Source organism: Ambystoma mexicanum, chromosome 3q (genome assembly GCF_040938575.1).
Source record: "Ambystoma mexicanum isolate Mex_15411 chromosome 3q, UKY_AmexF1_1, whole genome shotgun sequence".
Classification (NCBI taxonomy): Eukaryota; Metazoa; Chordata; class Amphibia; order Caudata; family Ambystomatidae; genus Ambystoma; species Ambystoma mexicanum.
In genome coordinates, this window is record NC_090926.1 from 796566623 (window position 1) to 796590882 (window position 24260).

The following is a 24260-nucleotide window of genomic DNA, read 5'->3' on the forward strand; positions in this document are numbered from 1 at the left end:
ATAAAGGCAGCTCTGCCGAAACACGTGTCTCAGGAGGGATTCATCCCTGTGAACTTCAGCACCTTTATGCATTATGCAGTGACTTATGAGCTATCTATATAGCCTGGATTCGATAAAGGCAGCTCTGCCGAAACACGTGTCATCCACAAAGGCTCTAACATCATAAAAATAAACAGGAATTGATTAATCATCACTACTTGCCATTCCATTATTTTTCGGCGCACTATCAAGGGATAGCTCAACACAACCATTATATATTGTCACAAACGGAGTGGAGGGACTCTAAGTCTCCGTAGTAGCTAAACCTGGTGCGACGCAAGATCTTTAACATCACCTCAACTCTCATGGACAAACCCTTTTAATTTAACGGGGCGCGTAGGTACTGCAGCAGGTGTCATCACAAACAGTCCCTCACCAAGAATGCAATGCCGAAGGGGAGCACCTTGAATTGGTAGTGCCTGTCCTCTATCATGAATCTTAGATATTTCCTGTGTGCTGGCAACATTGAAATATGAAAGTATGCATCTTTCATGTCTAGTGTTGCCATGTTGACCCCCGTTTCAACAGTGGGATCACTTCCTGTAGCGTTACCATATGAAAACTTTGAGGTTTTATAAATTTGTTCGCTGGGTGCAGGTCTAGAACAGGGAGCATGGTGGTCCTTTTTGGGTACAAGGAAGTACACTGAATAAATATCCTTGTTTACCTGAAGAATAGGGACGGCTTCTATGGCGTCCTTTCCCAGAAGCGCTTCCACCTCTTGAATCAGGATCTGCAGATTGTCCAGCTTGTGGCGCCGTGAACGTGGCAGTCTGAACTGTGGTGGTCGGACGATTTCCACGCAGTACCAGTGGGCGACCGTCTTTGTGACCCACTGAAGTTATCCTCTCCCATGCCGCAAGGAAATATGGTAAGCGCCTCCCCCGACCGGGGTGACATGGGAGGGGACCTGAATCCGTTGGTCATTTCTGACCAGACGCTGCGGGTCCTCTGGGGTTGGGCCTCTGCCTTTTCGGCGTCATTGACGCCTAGGTGGGTAGTTGGCAGGGCTTCCGGATGCTTGTCCAGAGTTCCAGTTTCCTGTATTGCAGTTATTTTGACCTGAACAGGAATGCCCTCGAAAGGACCGATGCGAACCACTCCCCCTCTGGGGGGGAAGGCGTCTGTGTTATTTGTTGTAAGGACTTAAGAGTCTCGTGCATCTCCAGCGCATTGTTGACCGCTTTACCGAAGTTCATAAGAGCGGCCTGTGTTTCAGGGTTGAACCCCTGAGTTACCGAGCCAAGCGTGCCGCTCGAGTAGTGTGCCCTGGGCCTGGGACCTGCCTGCCGTTTCTGCAGTGCCTAGGGTGTTTTAAAATTATATTTTGATTTACTTGCCTGCCCTCGGCCATGATGATTAGTAGTCTGGACCTTGCGGGTTTTGGAACCTCCTGGAGACCTTCTTGTACACGGTTCCATTATGCGTCTGCATAACTGGCAAGTAACTTGGTGTTATTTGCTATGCGTGTGGTGAATGCAGCGGCCGAGGTAACACGTTTACCTAAGGCGTACAAACTTTTAGATTCCTTATCCGGAGGTGCCTCCCCCGTAGCAAGGGGTAACCCTGCCCGTTTCCGGGTGGTAGTCACTACCAAGGAGTCGGGGGTGGCGTGGCCTTTAATATGTTGAGGGTCAGTAGGAGCTGGCCGAAATAGTTTTTCCACTTTTGGATTCACTGCCCGGGTCTGTGCTGGTGTGACCAGCAAGGGAGCCAAACTTCTTTTAACAAAGTTCAGGAGAGGAATGGCTTGAGGGAGGTGTTTCTTTGAGAATGTCCACCACAAAATCTTGTTCGGGAACCGCCTCCTGGGTGGTGATCTTAAAGTGCTCTGCTGCCTTCCTTAAGATGGCATTGAAAGCCATTTGATCGTCCACAGGTGAGGCCTGGCGGGCCGGAGTGGTAGGAGGGGAATCCAGGCATAGGACATCAGTGCCCTGATCTTGCGCAGGGAGCGCCCATGGCCCCGCCTCCACTTGCTGGGTCTCCTCCCAGTTGCCCATGGCATCCGCCTGGTCACCAGGGTAGTCTTTTAGGAAGGGTCTTCTTCCTCATCATAGATGTCTTGGTAAGTGTCCATCTGGACCACATCTTCAAGGTGGACAGAAGCTGAAATGTCTTGAGAGTTAAGATTTTCGGGGAAACCTGGAACCGACACTAAAAGAGGGTCTTCACGAGCTCTCTTAGGGGAAGGATGCTCTGAATGCGAGACAATCCTTTCTAGACGGTCCATGCACCCTTCAAACATTTCCCTGGTCCATTTAGACGGACCAGCAGGGGCAAACTGTGGAAAAACGTCCTCTCGTTGGCGTTGAATTTTGTCCCCAAGGGTGTTGGACAGAGGCTCTTGACTGTCCTCGTATGTTTCGCAAGTACTGGGGTGCCATGGCGTGTCTTTAGACACGTCCATGGCACACTCCATCTGTTTTGATGGTGTCTTACGCGTAAGCCTGACCGCCGAAGTAATCCTCACAAGACTTTCCTCAATCTCCGCTGAATCTGGGATCATCAGTAGATCTATCACCTACTGCGGCAGCAGAGGGCCTAGCAGTAGACTTTGCCTGCGGAAGGCTAGGAGGCATAGGAGTAGGTTTCGGGCCTTTAGGGGGCACCGGAGCTTCAGATGATTGCGCTTCGGTGTGTAAACCCGATTTAGAGGTAGCACCCTTAACTTTGGAATGCGCAGTCGCAAGACGCTGCTGCGGATGTGAGGAAGGCTGCTGATCTACCAGATCAGAGGATTCCGTAGACAGTTTCAGCAGTCCTGTTGGCGCTTTCACCTTTTTCGGCGGAACCGTCAAAATCGGTGATGGGGTTGTGTGCTTATTGTGTGGTTTCTGTACGCCCTTGTCGCCGGGTGTTGTCCCCAAAGCGAAACTTACGTCAGGCCTAGAGGGGGTCAGGGACAGGCATGGCAGACGTAGAAGCGTCTGCCTCAAGGTCGATGACATCTGACACAGATGTCTGGTCATCATCAGTGCCCCCCTTTTTTTTGGTGTCCTTTCCATAGCGAAAGGTATAGACAAAGATGACCAGACCTAGAGGGAGAAAGAGGAGAGACATAACGAAAGATATGGCCACCCCGACCCCACTCTCCCTACTGTGTAGGCCGGCCAGAGGGCCTGGCCACGTGGATGGTTCAGCCGCCGGATATTAGGTGGCGAAATCCACCACCATATAAACTTCCTGCAGTCTTCGCCGAAGTTGCTTGAATCACTGTCAAAGTGATTTATGGGGAAATAACCGACAAAGTCGGTATAAAGCTAAACAATGTCTTTTATGAAGAGCTCGGCGCTCGAGGGATTTTGGGTATACTACATGTCATGATAGGGATAGTATTACAGACACGCCTATGCCGACGTCCCCCTTCGGACCCCGAAAAACAAGATGCAATACTCTGCGGTTACCACTGGATGTCAGACGATATGCACAGCAAGTGATTCTAGGCAGATTAACAAGCATCGGAACAAGTGTTTCTAGACGCAACAAGACAAGGGAGGGAAGACGAGAATCAATCTTACTAGGCCTTATGTAATCCAGATCGTGCAAGTGCTGCGATGTAAAGTGCAGGGGAAGCAAGCAGGGGGAGTGCAGTCAGGGCAGCATTGCTCTGGATAAGTGCAAGGAGGCAGGGGGCTGTGGGTAGCAGTTACAGCCCATAAGTGTGCGGTAGGCTGGAGGCAGTACAGCGGAGGCTGATCATGGAGGAGCCTCATACACCCAGTAGTCTGAGTGTAGCCAAGCAACCAGTCGGTGCAGGAGACTGGTAGGTCAGCAGGGGGGAGAGAGTGAGAAAGCAGAGGAGAAAAGGAAGGCCTTGAGCTGCTTTCATGTGGTCCGGCTCAAGTTTGAGAGGGGCACAGAGCCCATTCCAGAGGGAGGCACCTGCAGAGGAGAGCAATCTAACCCCACTCTCTTCCTGGAGAAGCTTCTGACTCTCAGAGTAGCTGAGCAAAGGGCTAAAGAAGGAAGGTATTTTGGAAGAAAACGTTGGATGTAGTTCGGGCCCCAAGCCCAGAAAGCCTTGTGGGCGATGCCAAGGCTCTTGAACTTGATCCTTGCAGCCACCGGGAGCCAGTGGAGAGATTTCAGGGCTGGAGAGATATAACCGTCCTGTTCTGGATTAGTTGCAGAGGGCGGAGAGTAGAGAAAGGCAGTATAGAAGGTTGTTGCAGTAGTCCAGCCTAGAGCTAAACAGGGCTCTGGAGACAGTGAGATTCCGACGGAAAATGAGAAAAGGAAGAATACCTCTGAGGAGGTGCAGCTGGTAGTGGGCCTTTTGGCAAGGTCTGTGATGTGGGGGGAGAGAATGGAGTTGAAGATGACACCAAGGTTTTTTGCCTCCCAAGAAGGCAAAAGAAGAGAGCCCAAGGAGGGCAGCCAGAGAGAGAGAGAGAGAGAGGGAAAACAGGAGCAGGGGTCCCAATGAGGAGTTCTGTCTTGCTGACCTTAAGGCAGAGATCATTGGAGGCGCACCAATCCTGAATCGCAGATACACCGGAATGAAAGAGAAAATGAGGCTGTGGAGAGCCTGAAAGAGAGCTGGGTGTCATCTGCATAACATTGAAAGTTAGAGCAAAAGATAGAGATCAGGTGGGCTAAAGGGGCCAAGTAGACACTGAAGAGCCAGGGTGAAAGGATAGAGCCCGGGGGACCACCACGGGTGGAAAGAGAGGTAGTGGAGAGAAAAGACCCAAGTAGTACCTAGGAGGGTCAGTCCAGGAGGAAGTAGGCCAACCACTCCAGGGCCTCATACGTGATGCCCAGGTTCTCAGTCGATTGATCAGATTGGCTTGATTGACTGTGTCCAAGGCAGAGGAAAGGTCAAGGAGTATGAGGACAGAAGGAAGGCTAGAGTCAAGATTAGTGAGCAGATCTTAATATGTGTTCAGGAGAGCAGTTTCCATGCCTCTGGCTGCTCTGAAGCCAGACCGATGGTCATGGACGAACAAAGTCAACTCCTTGTCTGCTGACAGACGGACTTATTTCGTGATAGCCATAAAACCATAATCTGTTCCTATGTTGTAGTAGTTGGTGTTTGCAGAAAAATCTTGTGACATGTCAGGGCGCTGAACATGTCATGGGGGAGGGGCAGACGGGGTTGGGAACCCCTCTCAAACCTGAGGCAGGAGGCCTACCAAGGTGTTTAGCAGAGGAAGTCCTGCCCCAAAGGCAGGGCAAGGGAGTAGTTGCGAGGGTTGCAGTCAGTCATCTCTGCCTGGCTACAATTGGCTAGTATCACTTATCACCCCTTACTGCCGTGCCCTTTTCTGGCCAGTGTTCTCTTTCTTCTATTGCAGGATTGCAGAGCCCAGAACTCTTTGTGGCGGTGGAGGGAACTTGCAAGTTACCCGAACGAGATTCAGAGATGAACTCTGAACTGGCAGAGAAAGTTGCACTGCAGACCGGCAAGCAGCACTCTTATAGCATACAAATACAAACTTTGAAATGTACCATTTTGATCACAAGCTGCCATTACAACTCTGGCGGACCCATGTTTGTGTAGAAGCTTAAGAGATTTTTAAAACCTCGTACCTGTATGACCAGACCCACGGAAAAGAGCAATATAGAGATTGGCCTGAGGAATGAGTTGAGCCCCCAGGAACGATGAGGAGTGGAAGCCTATGAAGAGGGATGCAGAGAACAGGGTAGTGTGTGTTTTTTGGGTGCGGTCAAGTGAGGAGCAGGCAGACTGAAAGACCAGGCGGAAGAAAGACTGTGCAGCAGAGAGTAGAGAAAGATTACAATGAGATTGTGCAAGGTGAGGTATTGGTTGATGAGTGAAAGTGGTACGTGGGTGTGAGTGTGTTTGTGTGTGTATGGTGAGTTAGTGAGACTAAGTGGGATTGCAAGTGAGAAGGGTGAAATGGTGACTGCGAGGGAGGGGTATATTAGAGGGTAGTGGGAGGAGAGTGAAAAGCAGTAGCAGATGGAAGAACATCGGAGGGAGAGTGGGAAGAGAGTAGGAGGAAGGAAAGATCAGCGTGAAAGGTAATGAACAAGTGATGCATGGGTCACTAGCAGGCATCACTTCTTGAGACCGTTTTTCTTGTAGAGCCCCAGTTTAGGATTGACCTATAACATCCCAGAGGGAGTAAAACCGATGACAAGCTTGCTTGTTGGCCCTCACCAATAGCCAGCCAGATGTTAGACAGTAGGGGTTAACAATCTCTAGTGACCACCTTGGTATTCCGGGATTCCTGGGGTAGGGAGGTCAAAGCCCACGAGAGAGGGGTACATACATTGACACCCTACTTAAACATTTTAACAAAAACCCTTGAGCCGTCTTCGAGAGTTGGTATGTTCTTGAGGCCATCTGTGACAACCTGCAAAGAATCCCCATCTAACACTCAACATGACAAGAGATGTACTGCGGCAGTATGCAGCAAGCGCTGCTAGGTCCACATTGAATAGTATGTTACAACTGGTTTGACAAAATGAAATATATGGCAGAAATCAAAGTCACAGCAAATATTCTTGGTTAGATTAGGCTCATCCAAGAAATTGACTACCAAGCTGCAAAGAACTGAAAACCATACTGCCAAGCTGGTTGATAAACTAGTGGGTGGCAAACTGTTCCAGGTCAACATTTCACAACACCTGAACCTCCATTTTGAATTGATTGGCAGCAGCTTGTTAATGAGAGTCATTGGCCAGTTGTGGATCCATGAGCTTTCATAGGGGACAAGTGTAGCTGGGTGTCATCTGTGTACATATAGCCTAGTTATTGACTCTCTGCACATAACTTCTACCATGCTCATCTCTTGCCGCTTTCATGTCGGCTTTCTCCAGGTGAAACTGGTCTCTTTCCAAATCCCTACTGCTGGTCTTTATGCGCTTGGCCTCAGCTCTCGCCCTCCAATTGACGAATACTATTTCCTGCTGTGCAACCTTTGCTCCAAAAACTCCCCTAAATCTCATCACCCACCTGCCCTGTGCATCCTTTTGCTCCTCTGCTGGAATGATGTAAGCCCCCAACATCACTTACCCCTCCCCCTCAACCCCTGTGTCCTTAGCTCTACTCTGGATCATGTAAATATTCAGTGCTCAAGTACTTCTGACAATTGTTATATTTCTCCTGATGCATGTATCATGCACTGACTAGCATCTGTAAACCTTTTATTATAAAAAAAGGTACTCAATTCAGGATTACCCCATTTATTGTGAAGTTTTTCTGGTCAAACCAGATGACCCTTTTAGTGAACTTCAATTAACACCAATGTCATCCTTTATTCAATCTAAGGAAATGCAATATTGACACCGCAGAAAGGTAGAGCAGGATCAAATCACACGAGTCCCTGGCATGAAACCTCGCCTCTCCAAGGCCCATATGGGGGTGGGTTTTCATGCTGCGTCATAGGCTAAAACCAGATTTAGTTACTGAGTAGCCCATTTGATGGCTGTGATAACAGTATCAAGGGCATCATGTTCACAAGAAGTTCCACAATTAATCTGAAGAACATCAGGATCAGTGGTTGATATTTTGAGTACAGGGGTGTGACTGCATGTTAAAGCGTGTGAAGCACATTGCCAGAGATCAATGATGTATTATTGCTTGTGATGACCAAAATGTTCCTTTTTAGATTTTTGGTGAAACCCATCTACTCTTGATGGGAAGAACGCAGAGAAAGAAGGTAGGACGGAGGCAGCCATAATGATGTCAAGGTGCAGAAGGTGGGCAGGCAAGCCAGTGCTAGATCCAAGACCTATGAAGCACTGTATGCCTATTTCTTATCCCACTAAATGGTCTTGCGAAACACACATTTCTCCAGCATGGGGTCTGGCATGGATTCACATGCTCATGAATATTCCCCGTCGTCAGGCTGGGAATCCTCGGTAAAGAAAAAACCAGTATCAGTTTCGTTTCTGATCTGTCTTTCGTAGTAATAACCAATCACTGGTCTCTGCGTCATACTGACCACAGCCAATGACTGCCCTCTACCTAAGCACCGCCTCTGGCAGCCATCTTCAGATTTTTACCGCACGTTCATGTGTTGGGATCCTCGTGCTATTGCTCTCGAGCGTTAGTGCTATTTTTCGCGCTTTTTCACAAAAACTTCGATTCTTTCGGTCAAAAGAGCCTCAAGCTCCACCGATCCTACATCCAATCAACGGGGACCCGTGTCGGATTCGTCTGTGCCCCTCAAGGGTGAAGATTTCGTCGAGCTACACTTCGGAGGACTCCAGAAGCTTCTCAGGCCCGGTCTCGGAGATGGCCCAGGAGAAGGGAAGCTCGACGCCCGGAAAGCTGTTCAGGGTCTGCCCTGGATGCCAGCTGCAGAACGTCTTTAAGGAGGACGAACACTCTTTCTGCCTTTACTGCCTTCATGAGGACAAAACGCCCGTGGAGAAGGACTGTGCGTTTTGCGGCAACATGTCGGAACGGACCATGAAGGACCGTCATCAACGTCTCGCCAACTGGCTGGAGGGTAAGAGCCCGTCTGGCGAGAAGAAGAAGAAATCCGAGCGGTCTTCTAAGACCTTTGAGGGCGCCCCGGCGACGGGGGCCCAACATAAGGCCAAGCACCGCGAGTCCGCTGGCACCGGGAGCGCCGAACGGTCGGGCTCTACGGGCGCCAGGCAGGGCGCACCCTCCCCGGCACCATCAACCACGAGCCAACGCTCTGGGTCGGGTAAGAGGAAGGCCGAGCACCCGGCGAAGCTCCTGGAGAGGCCCCGGTCGAGCTCTAAGGCAGAGGAGGAGCGTGGCAGTGCCCCCTCCCTCAAGGATAAGGCGGTGAGCGCACCTAAGGTGGTGAAGGCCTTGATCCATCCGACCAAGCCCTCTATCGAAACGGTCGCGGCGGCCCTGGCTCAGCCTGTGGAGGCTGCACCAGTGGTGGCGACCTCAGGGCCCAGAATCTCCCTGCCTCCTCGGAGGGAGTCTTCTTTTGTGCCCATCGATAGGACCCCCGTGAAACCCTCCGTGGGGAAGAAGAAGGGGGGGCAGGGCGTCGTCGTAGATTCGGCCTCAACCTCAGAAGAGGAGCTGATCGAGGTCTTAAGCCACGGCCTAGGCGTGGAAGAAGGCCAGCCCGTCGGAATGGACCCCGACGCAGGTGACGACGACATCGTCGAGGATACCGACGGGGCCCCTGCTCGCCCGTCGGATTCCCCTCTGTCAGCGCCGCAAGACAACTCGGCGGCCATTTTGTTGGCCATACAGTCCTTATGCTCCGAGATAAGGACGAGGCTACCGTTACCGACGGAGGAACCTCTCCCGTCGGGGGATCCAGAACCGGGACCTTCTGGTGTTCCCCCTACCAAGAAAAGAAGGATCCATCCACCACCTCCTTTTCAACCGTCGCGCCCCGTCCAGCCCTCCTCCCCGTCCACCCGAGGGGATGATACGGGGACTGACACGGCAGCGACGGGTACGGACGACGAGGCATACGACGAGGATATTCCGTCGTCGCCTCCCACCAGGGCTTCTCCGCCCGACGAGATCGGATCTTTCCACTCCATGATCTCCAGGGCTTCCGAGCTTTTCCAACTCTGCCCTGAGGAGAAGAAAAAGGAAGGCTTCCTTTATCAGCGGCGCGAGGCCAAGAGGAAGACGGTCCTCGCAGTGCCTCTGTTGGACGACATTTGGGATGAGGGCCTTTCCCTCCTCAAGAACCCTTCCACGACACCAGCTAGAAGAGACCGGTACGAGAAAAAGTACCGGGTCCCGGACACGGCCCCCCTATGCCTCCGGGCGCAGCCTACCCCGGATTCCGTCGTCTCCGCGGCAGCCAGGAAGAAAGCGGGGGGGGGTGCGGCCTCCACATCGACTTCCCCGCCGGACGGCGAGGGAAAGAAATTGGATGCTATGGGACGTAGAGTCATCTCGTCGGCAGCGACGACGATTAAAGCGGCCAACGCCTTGGCTATCGTGGCCCGCTACGACAGGGAGCTCTGGTACAAGATAGCTCCCCTGCTGGATTTTCTGCCGGACGACAAGAGGGCGGAGGCCCTGGAGATCCTGCAGGAAGGTGAGGTGGCCTCGGACCACGCCATCACCGTGGCGACGGACATCGCCGACACTGGGTTCCGCCAGCTGGGCAACGGCGTTTGCCTTCGACGTCGTGGATGGCTCAAAGCTACGGACTTCCGGCAGGACGTCCAGACCAGAGTCCTGGACATGCCCTTCGACGGGAACAACCTGTTTGGCAAGACAGTGGACGATTCCCTTCAGGCCATCAAGGCGGATACTGAGACGGCCCGGGCCCTTGGAGTCCTGCAGCAACGACGGACGCCCTTTCGGAGCGGCGGAGGCAAGGGCGCCTCCAAAGGTTCCGGCGGCGGTTTCGCTTCCTACCGTCAAGCGGCCCGCTCGTCGTCGCAAGAGGCCTACAGAGGACGAGGCAAGTCTAGCGGACCCCGCCGTCGTCGCCAAGGAGGTCAAGGCGGCAAGGCCGCGTCCAAGCAGGATTGAACCGGCCGTGGGGTCGGGCCCCCACTGAAGCACCCCGGTGGGAGGCCGGCTGGCGGGCTTCGTCAGCGTGTGGGAGTCCATCTCCACCGACCGTTGGGTGCTGGACGCCCTGGCCCGGGGCCACGCGCTCGAGTTTCAAAGAAGGTGCCCGCGCGTCCCCCCCCGTGGCCAGGAAAGAACTTCACGTCCCTCAACTTCTCCTGGAGGTAAAGGCGATGCTCAGAAAGGGCGCCATCGAACTCGTCCCAAAGAGGCTTCGGGGCTCCGGAGTCTACTCGAGATACTTCCTCGTGAAGAAGAAGACGGGAGGATGGCGCCCCATCCTAGACCTGCGACGTCTGAACAAGTTCATCAAGGCGCAGAAGTTCCGGATGGTCACCCTCCAGCACGTCCTGGGTCAGCTGGAGGAAGGAGACTTCCTATCGTCGTTGGATTTGGAGGATGCCTACTTCCACATTCCCATCCTAAAGGGGCACCGAAAATTCCTCAGATTCGTGGTCCAAGGGCGTCATTAGCAGTTCAAAGCCCTTCCCTTCGGACTACGGTCGGCACCCAGGGTATTCACCAAGTGCCTCGCACCGGTGGCGGCGCAGCTGCGCCGCAAGGGGATTCACGTCTACCCCTACCTGGACGACTGGCTCATCCGCGCCAAGACGAGGGAGCTCGCCGTGGTCCACACGGCAAGGACCGTCCAACTCCTCACGGACCTGGGATTCTCCGTGAACTACGCCAAATCCCACCTGGTGCCCGCGCAAGTCGCACTGTTTCTGGGAGCGAGGCTCGACACAGTGTCCCTTCTGGCCTCCCCGTCGGAGGAGAGGACCAGGACCATCTTGGGCAAGGTGCAACGGATGTTGGTGGCCGACGCGGCCAAAGTGAGGTCCATCAAGTCCCTCCTCGGGATGATGTCTTCCTGCATCTACCTCATTCCCATGTGCAGGCTCCGGATGCGCCCGTTGCAAGAATTCCTGGATGCGCGCTGGATCCAGACGAAGGGCAGCTTCGAGGAAAGGATCAAGCTCGACGAGAGTTTCCGACGAGCGATACGGTGGTGGGGCACCCGCGCGCATCTGACGGCGGGCATGGACTTCCAGACCCCAGCCCACCAGGAGACTGTGACCACGGATGCCTCCCTGGAAGGGTGGGGAGCACACACCGAAAATCTGCACGCAAGGGGACTCTGGCTCCCGACGGAGAAGTCCCTGCATATCAACGTCCTGGAGCTCCGTGCAGTGTTTTGGGCCCTCAGGTCCTTCCTTCCGTCCCTCAAGGGCAAGGTGGTGAGGATCTTCACCGACAACACCACCACCATGTTTTACATCAGGAAACAGGGCGGAACCAGGTCCCCAGCGCTGTCCAAGGAGGCGCAGGACCTGTGGCATTGGGCCGTCGGCCAAGGGATTTTTCTGGTGCCGTTTCATCTGGCAGGGATAAAAAACACCATCGCCGACTCACTCAGCAGGGAGCTGCGCTCGTGCCACGAGTGGGAACTACGGCAGGATCTGGTGGATCGCCTCTTCCGACGGTGGGGCACACCCCAGATCGACCTGTTCGCGACGGCGACGAACACCAAGTGCCGGAGGTTCGCCAGCAGGTTTCCCCAGACGAGGAGCATGGGCGATGCTTTCTCGTTCCCCTGGGAGGGCCTGTTCCTCTACGCGTTCCCTCCCTTGCCTCTGCTAATCCGGCTCGTCAACCAGCTCAAGAGGTCACGGTGCAGGATGATCCTCGTCGCACCTGCGTGGCCGAGGCAGATATGGTTCCCGGACCTTCTGGACTTGTCAGCGTCCCCGCCGATCAAGCTGCCGGCGGACGCGGATCTACTCTCCAGGGAAGGAGGCGCCATCCTCCACCACGACCCGAAGTCGCTGAACTTGCAGGCCTGGCTCCTGCAGCGCTAGAGTTTGGAGGATACGACATACCGGCCGATTGCAGAGAGGTTCTTGCAAAGGCCAGGGCGTCCTCGACTCTTAAATGCTACGGACACAAATGGAGGAGGTTCTCTGTCTGGTGCCACGCACAGAAGATTAACCCTCTACGGATTACGGCTCCCCAAGTACTGCCGTACCTGCTGACGCTGGCCAAAGCTGGTCTGGCACACGCGTCCATCAAGATTCATCTTGCTGCGATCTCCCGATACACCAGAACCACGGGGCGGACGTCCTTGTGGTCTCATCGTCTGGTGAAAGAGTTCATGAAGGGACTGTTCAGATCGTTCCCGCCGGTGAAGGCTCCGGCCCCGGCGTGGGAGCTCAACGTGGTGCTGACCAAGCTCATGGGACCTCCGTTCGAGCCTCTGCACTCGGCCCCGTTGAAGTTTCTATCGTGGAAAACAGCTTTTCTTGTGGCCATCACCTCCGCACGACGAGTGGGAGAGATCCAGGCCCTTTCCTGCAAGGCCCCGTACTTGACTTTCCACGACACGAGGGTAGTGCTCAGGACGCACCCCTCCTTCATGCCCAAGGTACCGTCGGACTTCCATCTCAACGAACCCTTGGTGTTACCTGTGTTCTTCCCGTCGCCGGCTGAGAGGACTTTGCACTCGCTGGATGTAGCTAGAGCGCTGAAGTTCTACGTGGACCGCACGAAGGGTTTTCGGAAGACGTCACAACTCTTTGTGAACTTTGGACCTGTCAATCAGGGGAAGGCTCTCTCGAAGGCTTCCATCTCCAGATGGCTCTCCGGCTGTATCATGTGCTGTCACCGGTTGGCAAACCGACCGCTGCCTGGCCGTCCGAGAGCCCATTCCACCAGAGCGATCGCAGCTACCACGGCGTTCCTATCTGGTGTGCCCCTGCTGGACATATGCAGGGCTGCTACGTGGAGGTCGACGCACACCTTCACGAAATTCTACTGCGTCGACCGGGATTCCAGGGAGGAGTCCAGGGTCGGCCAAGCAGTGCTGCGCAACCTGTTCGCCTGAGGTGAGCCTGGTGAGGAGGTAAGATGCTTAATGTTGAGTTGATGTGATGCTTAATGTTGAGCCTTTGCCACCTCCCGTGGTTGTGCATGTGTGTACTGCTATGTATTCTTTATTCATGAGCATGTGAATCCATGCCAGACCCCATGCTGGAGAAGGAACAAGTTACTTACCTGTAACTGTTGTTCTCCAGCATGGGTCTGGCATGGATTCACATGCGAACCCTCCCGCCTACCCCTCTGCGGCTCTTCACTTGGTCATACTGCCACTTCACGTGCTTCCAAATCTGAAGATGGCTGCCAGAGGCGGTGCTTAGGTAGAGGGCAGTCATTGGCTGTGGTCAGTATGACGCAGAGACCAGTGATTGGTTATTACTACGAAAGACAGATCAGAAACGAAACTGATACTGGTTTTTTCTTTACCGAGGATTCCCAGCCTGACGACGGGGAATATTCATGAGCATGTGAATCCATGCCAGACCCATGCTGGAGAACAACAGTTACAGGTAAGTAACTTGTTCCTATTTTAATAGAATTTTGCAACTGTAGAACATGAAGAAATTCTACCAAATTGCAAGGCCATCTTGTCAAAATGCAAAAGAAAGCAAGGAGGAAGAATAGTTCTCATACATATGGACTATATTGCAACAAAGCAGATCTCATTGACGGCAATTCACCATTGTTAATTCCTTCCACGGTAAAGCTAAACCTTGCTTTAACTTGAGCTTCCTGCTAAATTTACAGACCACCCACACTGCGCTAGCACGATCCGAATGTCAAAAGGCCTAGTTTAATTGTCGTCATATGAATTTCCCCGCACCCCCTATCTTACACCCAGTCTTGTTGTGCCTTGAAACATTTGCTTATAGGCTCATTATAAATACCCAAAAAAGAAAAACCAGATAAGCACATGTGAAGCAGGCTACAGTCCAAGCTCGGCAAAAACACTTTCTGACCTCAGCTGCCCCTCAGGGATTATGCAGACCAGACGAAGAGCCTGCAGTCAAACCCAAGTGATTAACAGTAACGGCGCCCTGATAACCTAGGGTGCTACAGCACCACCTTGCAGGAAACTCCAGTGTGAGTTCCTTGTGGCACCTCTGCACACCATAGCAGTGGTCAGTTGTTTGAATGCAAGGGTTCTGCATGGAAACGGTAGAAGTATGTCAATTAACTTTGCCCAGATTAAAATACAATGGAGGACGCTAAAGCAGATCTTCCAATCATCAAAAGATGTACATATAAGATTCCCCTAGGTATAGATGTGTCCTATGTGGGATGCTGAGCGCTGTCAGAGGCGTAGCAGAGACTAAGGGATGAGCAAGGCATTTGCCAGACCAGGTTGGGAGACACAAAGGATACCGAAGCTGCCGCTGAGAAACAGTGAGCCCATGCAGAGGGCCTGGGACATTGGGGCGCTTACTAGGTTATACCACATACGAAAAGAAACAATATATGAATGTTGGGGAGCCCCAAATAGGGAAGTAGGGCCCGTGGGACATTACTGGAGAAAGTCTAAAGTGAAGGTCCTGGCAGGAGAGAATACCAGGCACTGTAATTGAGAGTCTGGGACCTGCCCCCAATCATAAGAGAACTGTCAGAATTAAAAGGGAAACAACCTCTTGGCAATGTGGAAACTCCATGGGAAGGGATCAAAACCCCTTGGACAGTAATTGTATTTGTGCTATGGTGTTTGGACTGGAAGCCCCTTGAGTGTGAAGTCTAGGGGAAGGGAACCATACCCCCTGGACCGCAGAACTGTAAATCTGTGAGAAAAGGAACTGTGGCTGAGAAACTCAGGGGATGGGAAGACCCCCCGCCCGAGGACTGTTAAACTTTGATTACTTTGTTTCTTTTTGCACCTTTTCACTTTGGAACTGTGTGCTGAAAGGGTGGAGAGAACCACGATTGCTCACGAGAGACTATATCTCATTTCATGTTATCATAGGTTTAGGATGTAAGGGTCAGGTTAGGATTTCAGACCCAGGACGGAAACCTATTTTACTTTTGGACATTCTCAGTTGACATCCTTAGTTTCGTTGAAGAAGGGAAACCCCTCAGTGATAGGGCGAGATAGGTATTTTTCCAACCCATTTTATCTCAATAAAAGTCTATAGCAATCAACATAATGCCCTTGTGTCCAAGTCTTACTCCTGATTCATTACAGCGCCTAAAGACAAGCTGGTGGCAGCAGTTACATTTTCCAATTTTTGCATTATTTTTAGTGTGCACATTAGCGTTTATAGCGAATGGCTCGTAAAAATTGACTAGTACCCCAAAGGGGTGTGCAGTCATAATGTCGACATCAATAATGTCGACAGTCAAAATGTCGACAAATTAATGTCGAAAAACAATAATGTCGACAAACAAAAATGTCGACATTATTCGATATTTTTTCGACATTAATTTAGTGTATGCATAAATAAATAAATAAATATATATATGATGTGTTGAGTATGAGGGGTGGTTGGGGGGGTGTGGGGGGGTGGCAGGGGGGTGTTGGGTGAGGGGGGGTTGGGGGGGGACCCCCCATAGTAAATACAATTTTTATTTATTTAATTATTGAATAAATAAATAAATAAATAAATAATTGGTATGTGTTGAGTATGAGGGGTGAAAGGGTGGTTGGGGGGTGTGGGGGGGCGGCAGGGGGGTGTTGGGTGAGGGGGGGTTGGGGGGGGACCCCCCCATAGTAAATACAATTTTTATTTATTTAATTATTGAATAAATAAATAAATAAATAAATAAATAATTGGTATGTGTTGAGTATGAGGGGTGAAAGGGTGGTTGGGGGGTGTGGGGGGGGGTGGCAGGGGGGTGTTGGGTGAGGTGTTGATAGTTTTAAGGGTTTATAGTCATAATGTCAAAAAAAAAAATGTCGACTTTTTTTTCGACATTATGACTTTTTACATTAAAAGTATAGAATGTCGACATTATTATTTTCGACATTATTTTTTCGACATTTTTGTCTGTCGACATTTTTTTGTCGACATTATGACTATAAACCCCCCAAAGGCTGTGCCACAAGAGTTTCCCTTGTACATTGGTCATATTGTAGTTTGGCCTTCTTCGTGCCCTCTCAGGTCAGGAAAGTCCTTATAAGGTCATGCACTTAAACACACTGCTGATTTTGCGTGCTAGTGAGCCTTTGTGTGTGTGCGGCCCAGGAAGGGGGCTGGGTCTGTCTAGTCGCAGTCCACACCACTGATGCCAGAAAGTCTAGTACTGCGGCAGACGTAAAACCAGTAGTTGTCCAATGCCACTGGTGGGCTTGGACTTGCTTCCAGCTCGGATTGTGGATAAGAGGACGACGCCTGCAGCATTTCTTCAGATCTATGTTTGAACCAAGAATCTCTCAAAGAAGAGCAGCCCGTTGACCAGAAAACGACGACTGAAGTAGCCCGGCATTCCAATCAGTGTACGGCACGGTGAAGCCCTGCTCCTCTGCCTGATCTCAGAAGAACATGAGCAGTGCTTCAGTCCTTGGACTAGTGGGACCAACTAGTTTTGACAACTTCGAGGATCCAGCTCAACAGAAGTGCCCCTGGACTGCCCGGTGGAATGATCAGCTCGGGCTGTGAGCTAACTTTCCAGGACCGTCACCAATCTGTCTTAAAGTGCGGAACTTTAGTAGTTGACAGCTTGTGTCTCAAGTTGCCTTCTCCCCGAATTTCATCTTCAAGGGAACCTGTCCTGGGGCAGCTATTGTGACAAAGATTGGGAGGAGCCTTTTGTCGCCTACAAACAGTGACTCGCTGGAAATCTCCAGCATCCATCTTGTGACGTGTTCTGAATGGTTGGATTCTGTGTTTCTTCGCTGACAGGAGTTGGATCTTGCAGTTGCACCAACCGGAAGAATCCTTAAACCTGCAACGCCTGGGCACCTCTCACCGGAATAAAGAGTGGAAGATTGAGCCGCCAGCGACCCCCAAGATGAACCATAACCACATCTGGGAAAATCAGACTGTTTTAAAAAACATTTTTCATTAATTTTTTAACAAAACAAACGTCAAAAAACAACCAAACTTACAATACATATCATAATCAATCAAATTTTGTACAACTTAGTTCTTGTTGGCTGCTTTTCCCTTTTTCCCATCCCTCCCCCCCAAGCCTACATCTCTTCACAATCTACTTCTGCAGTTTGCAAAGGGCTTCCTTCCCCAGTGTTTTCCTCCGGGTCCCGGTCACTTGACCAATCTTGCGTAGACCCAAATAGCGTGGCTATTAGGTGTCTCCAGCTTGTCAGGGTTTCTGCTTCTTGGTACTAGCATCCTGCCATACTACAGTTTCAGCTTCCGCCCATTTCTGGAGGTCTTTCCACCATGTCTCAATCCTAGGTCTGACACTTCTTCCGTCCCATGGCGATCCTACGCTTTGCCAATATATATGCCAAATCCTTTAGTTTGCTTACATGTTTGACTTTACGTTGTCTTGGGAAAGCCCCAAGCAGACTTGCCCACGCTATCCCAACCGTTAATTTAATCCCCTTTTCCTCCAACCTGTGGGCTATTTCTCCCCAAAATGTCTCTATTTCTGGGCACGCCCAGAACATTTGCGTCATCCTGCGTTTTCCTCGCCACATTTGGGGCATACCTGTCTTCCTGCATTGCTGAATTTAGCTATCTTCTGGGGTGTCATAAGCCCTGTGGGTTATATACAGTTGTATTTGCTGTAACCTCGCGTTCCTTGACACTTTCTTGTGGTACCCTTGGGCCTGCTCCCACATTCCATCAATCAGGGCACCGACCTCTCCTTCCCAATCCTGTCGTAGCTGGACCACTTCCTATACCACTTTCGACCTCTTCAGCTCATATATTCTGGATATCTCATGCCCTCCCTCTGCTACATCATATCACTTCTATGGTGGTGTCCGGCTGTTCATCCAATACTATTTCTGAGAATTTGTTTTTAATACACTGGACCACCCTGTGATATATTGTCCTGTATGTAACCCAGTTCCCTCCACCAGCGTCCCAAATTCCTTTATCTCTCCCCCCCCCCCTGCCATATATTACCTATTGTCGCTATTCCCACCGGTTCCCAGTGTTTCCTGATTGTCTTTATTAACTGCACCTCTTTCTCTGCCAGTACAACCAGTGGGACTTGCAGAGAACACAGGGTCGGATTTTCCAACATCTGGCAAGCCTTGCGCCACATCCTCCACCCCAATATCATAATCTTTGGGCGCTCTTGCATGTCTGGTTTGGACAGCCATATGATTTCTTTTAAGAAGTATGGGGCACAGTCCCCTCTGAACAATCTAGATTCTGAGGTTGGGTCTTCTGATAGCCATTTTGCCACGTATTGTAGCTGGCTCGCTAAATAAAAGATTTTGAAATTTGGAAAGTTTATACCTCCCTTTTCATACGCATTTTGCAACTTCCAGAGGGCGACCCTGCTCCTCGTCCCATGCCAGAGAAACCCCCTTGCACATACTGTGCACTTTGTCAAAGAATCTTCTTGGTATCGATTACGGTATAGTCCCAAAATAATGCAACAATCTGGGTAGGACCACCATTGTCAGCATTGCCCCTCTTCCCATCATCGCTAGAGGGAGCTTTACCCAAAACTTCATGCTATGCTCAATGCTCTTGACTGCCTTCTCAGTGTTATGCTCGTGCTCTTCCTCTACTGCATGGCAGATGTCTATTCCTAGGTACCTAAATGTATTGACCTCCCACGGTATTTGTAAGACTGGCAATTTCTTCCGTGGAATCCCAACATATCTGCCCAAGTGGAATATACTTGATTTTCTCGGGTTCACCGCTATGCCCGACATTGCCGCAAATCGTTCCATTACTTCCAGGAAATATTGGAGGTTTTCCTCTGGATATTGTAGATACAACAGCATGTCGTCAGCGTACAAGGAAATAAAGTGCAATTATCTCTTTATGTTTATCCCTATCATGTCATACTGTTGTCTAAGGTATATCGCCAGGGGCTCTAATGCCTATATATACAGCATGGGTGACCACGGGCATCCTTGTCGAGTGCCCCTACTAAGTTGCCATCTTTCCGATATTGTTGCTCCCGTTTTTACTCTGGCTAGCAGTGCGCTGTATAGCAGTTTGACCCATTTAAGGTACCCATGTCCTATTACATAACTGGACAAGGCTGCCATCAGCCATGGCCACTTAACTGAGTCAAATGCTTTAATTGCGTCTAGTGATACAACTGCGACTTCCGATGTGTCCCCTTTTGTGTGTTCTATGACTCGGTGTAGTGGCCTGAGTTTGTTAGTTATATTTCTGTGTGGGACATACCCAGTCTGGTCCGGGTGTATTAGTTTGTAAATATTTAGTTTGATCCTGTTTGCCAGTACCGCCATAAGCATTTTACTATCCTGATTGAGCATTGACAGTGGTCTAAATGATCCGTAATCTTTGCCCGGTTTATTGGGTTTGGGGAATGGTATAATAATCGCCTCTCTCAAGGACTCTGGCAATCTTCCCTTTCGTATGCCTCGTTCAACATGGCCAGCTGAGGCTGGGTGTGGGGGGGGAGCACCTCCTTTCTGTATAGTTCATAGTTCATAACATTAACTTGGGAGACAATCGGCCCCGGGGTACTGCAAGTGAAAATTAGAGGCTTGGGGTTGGGGGGAGAGGGTTTGGGTGGTAAACATCAGTGTGCCTGTCCTCCATAGGATTGCATTGGGAGCAAGTCCCTTTGCCTCCCATCCACTCACCTTTGGTATTCAAACCTGTGTTGGGTAGCCTGCCACTGGGTTAGACTTGGGTCTGGAAGAAAGGCGAGCACTTGCTCTTCTCCTGGTAAATTGTTGTTGAACTTTTAATTAGTTTGAAACTAATCACCACTAAAAGCCCATTGCATCCTTTTTAAAGAGAACTCATACATGTGAGAAGCATTGTGTTGTACCCTGTGACCTTCATTTTCGGGTTTGGACTCCAGTTAGGATAATGCACTTTTGACTGGTACCTTTAATTTTATTGCATCTACATTACTTACCTGCCTTGCTTGGTTAAGTTATTTGATGATGGACCTACTGGTGATTTTATCATAGACTATTGTGTGATAGTACTACCTGCGATTTTCATTTTTCAGTGTGTTCTAAAGGCCTAAAATAAATAACTAGTTTCATAACCGTCTAAATTGAATTATTGTGTGCTATTCTGTGTAGACTCATTAAGTGCTGCTGATCCCACTCTCCTGAGACTAAACCTTGACTGCTCTCAATTGCTACCTTGATTCGGTTTTGGCTGAACTCTCAGAGCTTCCTGTTCACTATAACTAGCCTCCAAAAATCTATACACCAGGCCAGATTTCAGTGATCATGAGGTGTAAGGGATCTTGTTATTCTATTTTTAGTCCATTTTCCTGGAACCAGAACTTCCCATGAGTACGGGGCAATGAATTAAGGACCACTAGTGTGAGAAACTTGTACTCCCCTTCGCAAAAGGCATTTTCCAAATTAACCCTGAACTGTGGTTTGGATGTATTTTTGCAGCTAAAGGAATGATTCACCCTCCCTTTTTAATTCTTTAAACAGTGCCTGTATCCTGCCACAAATCTAAGAAAACATGTTAGTAATATCTTTCCTATGTAGCATCACAACCTTATGTACTCTGAGCCCCCTTTTTTAGTTTAGGCTGCTACGTGTCACTTGTGACACCTGCAAGCTAAAACTATTGCATTAGAGTACAGATGGGGAGAAATGGCATATATGGGGCACACAGCTTGTAGGTGTATGGTTATTTTCCCACCCGCTGACTTCCCATGACCCTGCTAATCCCTATGGCCATGCCCACCCAGTTCCTGCTCTTCCCCTCCCAAAACTCCTCCTCACGGGAACTCTTTACACTCGCTTTAGTCAAGCCTTGCCATCAAACTTTGAACTCAAGGTGCCTACCAGTGTTTTTTCAAAGCAGTCTTCTGAGAGTTAATGACTTAATTGGAGATGTAAACCTGCTACTGGTGTAATAGAAAGGTCAACCAGGCATGGCTTCATCCACTCGAGTCCTTCATTTAAGCACTCGTAAAACAAGCATTGGCAAAGCCAACAGTTTTGGCTTGTGTGAAAGGATTAGGCATTTACCAGGCACTGCTATTAGGTAGTCGCACCATTTTCACCTGCTACCATCAATGGACAGTTAATACCACTATGGCCGTGCCTGGCAAGTGCATTTGCCATGTCTACACAATCTGTTGGTTTTGCCAACGTGTGTTTTTCCATGGCACAGGTTTCCTTTTTATGACATTGTTGAGTCTCAATGCCCTGGCTGCAATAATTTAACACCTGCCACCTCAAGCTACTTGCAGACACTCGTTGCCCTGGAATCATCATCTAGAGGGAGATGGTGCTGCCGTGAGAACATTCAATTCTAAAGACAAACACTGCTGAGTCTTTAGAATTGATCAATTGTAACAAGTTTGCTTTAATTTGTGGCAGGACAGACATGTATAAAAAGAAAGGGTTAACAACACTTCCGATTTGCAGAGACTTGGGCATCCTAGCGCATTATCTCGATCAAATTGGGAAAAGGTGAGAACCATTCCTCCAAAGGTACCTGCAAGGAGGTTACACATCAGCGCCTACCTCTCTGTGCATGAAGTTGCAGCTGCCGTTGACGATCTTGCTCAGATTGGATTGCCCTCATGTACTGTAGAACCTGCAAGCAGAGAGGTATGAGATGGACAAGAAAGATGCACAGAGACAAAGTAAAACAGTAGCTCTACAAGCCCGAGAAAATGAAGCAAGACAGAAAGCAGTGCAAGTAAAAAATGTGTGAGTGATGGATCATGGAAGCTTGACGGGGAAGAGTAATTCAGCAGGACGAGAGCGCGAGCCCAACAGAGAAAAGAAGCTGAGCAAACAAGGAGCTGCAGAAAAGGTGTGACAGACGAGACGGAGCGAGAATGGAAGCTCAACAAGAAGTGGGTCCTTACTCTGCATAATTGCTCTTACTATGGGAGCTTGGTGCACATGAAACTGAGCAACACAAAAGACAAACTTGGCAAACAAGTTCGATAGAACAAGATGAACAGGAAAGACATGGAGAGGGGAGGCAACAGGAAAGACATGGAGAGGGAAAGCTGCGCAGGACAGGACAGTCTGACAGTGAGATCAACATTTAAATGACCAAACGTGATATCAGAACAGACAAAAAGAACACGATATAAGGGATCCTCACAGTGAATGGGATATTAATATAACGTACATGACTGTAATAAAGTTGGGAGGCTGAAAAGACTGGTGGGGAAAGTGGACTTGGGCAGACCAACTATAACATGAACTAGCCTAAAAGAGGCCGCTAACTGTTCAAAGCAAAACATGAAAGTTCGATCCTGGCTATATTACAGTGGCATACAATTGATTAAAAAAAAAATGCCCACCGGGTGCCCAAAAAAAAAACAAAAAAAAGCAAAAAAAAAAGCAAAACAAAATTCACTCCATACCGCAGAGGCACACTGTTTGCATTGCTTCTCATCAAGGCAATCACCAGCTATTTTGGCAAGAGTTGGATCCAGAGGATTGTCCTTCAGGTCCAGCCACTTCAAACTCTGGAAGAGAAAGATGGAGGTTTGTGATGCCCCTACATGCTCACCACTGCAATTGCACATCCTATGCCCCTTTTCTTCATATATCTAGGACATCCAATATGTAACACAGTCTTGATCTGAATGCATGTCGCAGCCCAAACTACTATTAATGCAGTGCCATCCCATTCTCTGCCCCACCCTCTTTTCTCCACATAACGTTGGTATACATTTGGCCTACTCTTTCGAACAACCCATCTTGCAACCTAAATATTTTTCATTAGCTTTTATTTTAAACTAGGATTGACTAGTCTTCCTCCCTCATTCTTCTATTTATTCAGCAACTCTGAAGCACTACATACATGCTCCAAAAGGTTGGGGATTAAAGACTGCAGGTCATGAAGTGTATAGGAGTTTGAATAACGTATTCAAAAACACCCTATTCATGCATGCAGCATTTGCACTAGCCCTCTTTTGGAGATCTTTCAGGAATCCCATTGTTTGCAGGAAGTGCATCTTTCTCTGGTCACCGTGGAGTATTGGGATCTTTGTTTCTGATCGACAAAAGGAGCGTAAACATCTTCTCTCAGACACCAGTCCCAGCATATCTGTAATGGTATTTACAAATGTTTTGTTTCTGCCAGTGAAAGACTTGTCTGCAGAGCAAGCAACCCCCATGCTCCACTCAGCTTAAATTTTAAACAAGGGTGGGAGGTGTTAAGAGATGCCACTGGTAAATTGAAGCAAAGTTTAATTTCAGCAGGAGATTTAATCCTTCTGGTTCCCCTACTTGTGACTGGCGATCCAGCAGTTGGTCCGCTGAGTTTCGGAAGTCTGACTGAGGCCCCAGCTGTTAGGACAGTTTTTCCAAAGTCCACTGCAGGGGGCTTTATAAAACTATACCTTAAGCAATACGTGTTAGGCAAAGTTTGTATGCAGTACCCTTTGGGACCACTACACACAACTAGGACTACAGGTGTAACCAAAACCAACCTTTGGTATAAGTCTGTACCACACAGTTTTGGTAGCGTTGCTGGGCAGCCAGGCTTATCTCAAGAGGGGAATGTGAGCTGTAATGATGTTACACAGAGGTCTACAATCACAAGTATTCAAACAGACTCTTACACTCAAAGTTTCTTGATAAGACACTTATAATTTATTTCAAGTCAGTTATAAAACATTCATTAGAAGGAGGCAAGATATCTCACACAAAAATATACTTCAGTACTTTACATTGTACGTTTCGGAGGAATTTAAACTACTTTGAAGGAGGAGCAAAATGGCATTCAGAGTACTTTGAAGTAGGAGCAAAAAGGCATAAATTAATAAAAAGAAGCTTACAGTTATTCTTAGAGAGTGCAAATACTTTGTGTTCACCAGGGGA

At 49.6% G+C, this 24260-nt stretch overlaps 1 protein-coding gene across 1 annotated transcript in view; it reads right to left on the bottom strand.

The window, feature by feature from the left end:
- LRRC59 (leucine rich repeat containing 59) overlaps positions 1-24260 on the bottom strand; it is a 162919-nt gene that overhangs the window by 10230 nt on the left and 128429 nt on the right. The window contains exons 5-6 of the mRNA XM_069654878.1: positions 22796-22900; positions 21936-22008 (exon numbers count right to left, since the gene is read on the bottom strand). Of these exons, the coding sequence (XP_069510979.1) occupies positions 21936-22008; positions 22796-22900 (178 nt within the window). The remainder of the gene's footprint in view (positions 1-21935; positions 22009-22795; positions 22901-24260) is intronic.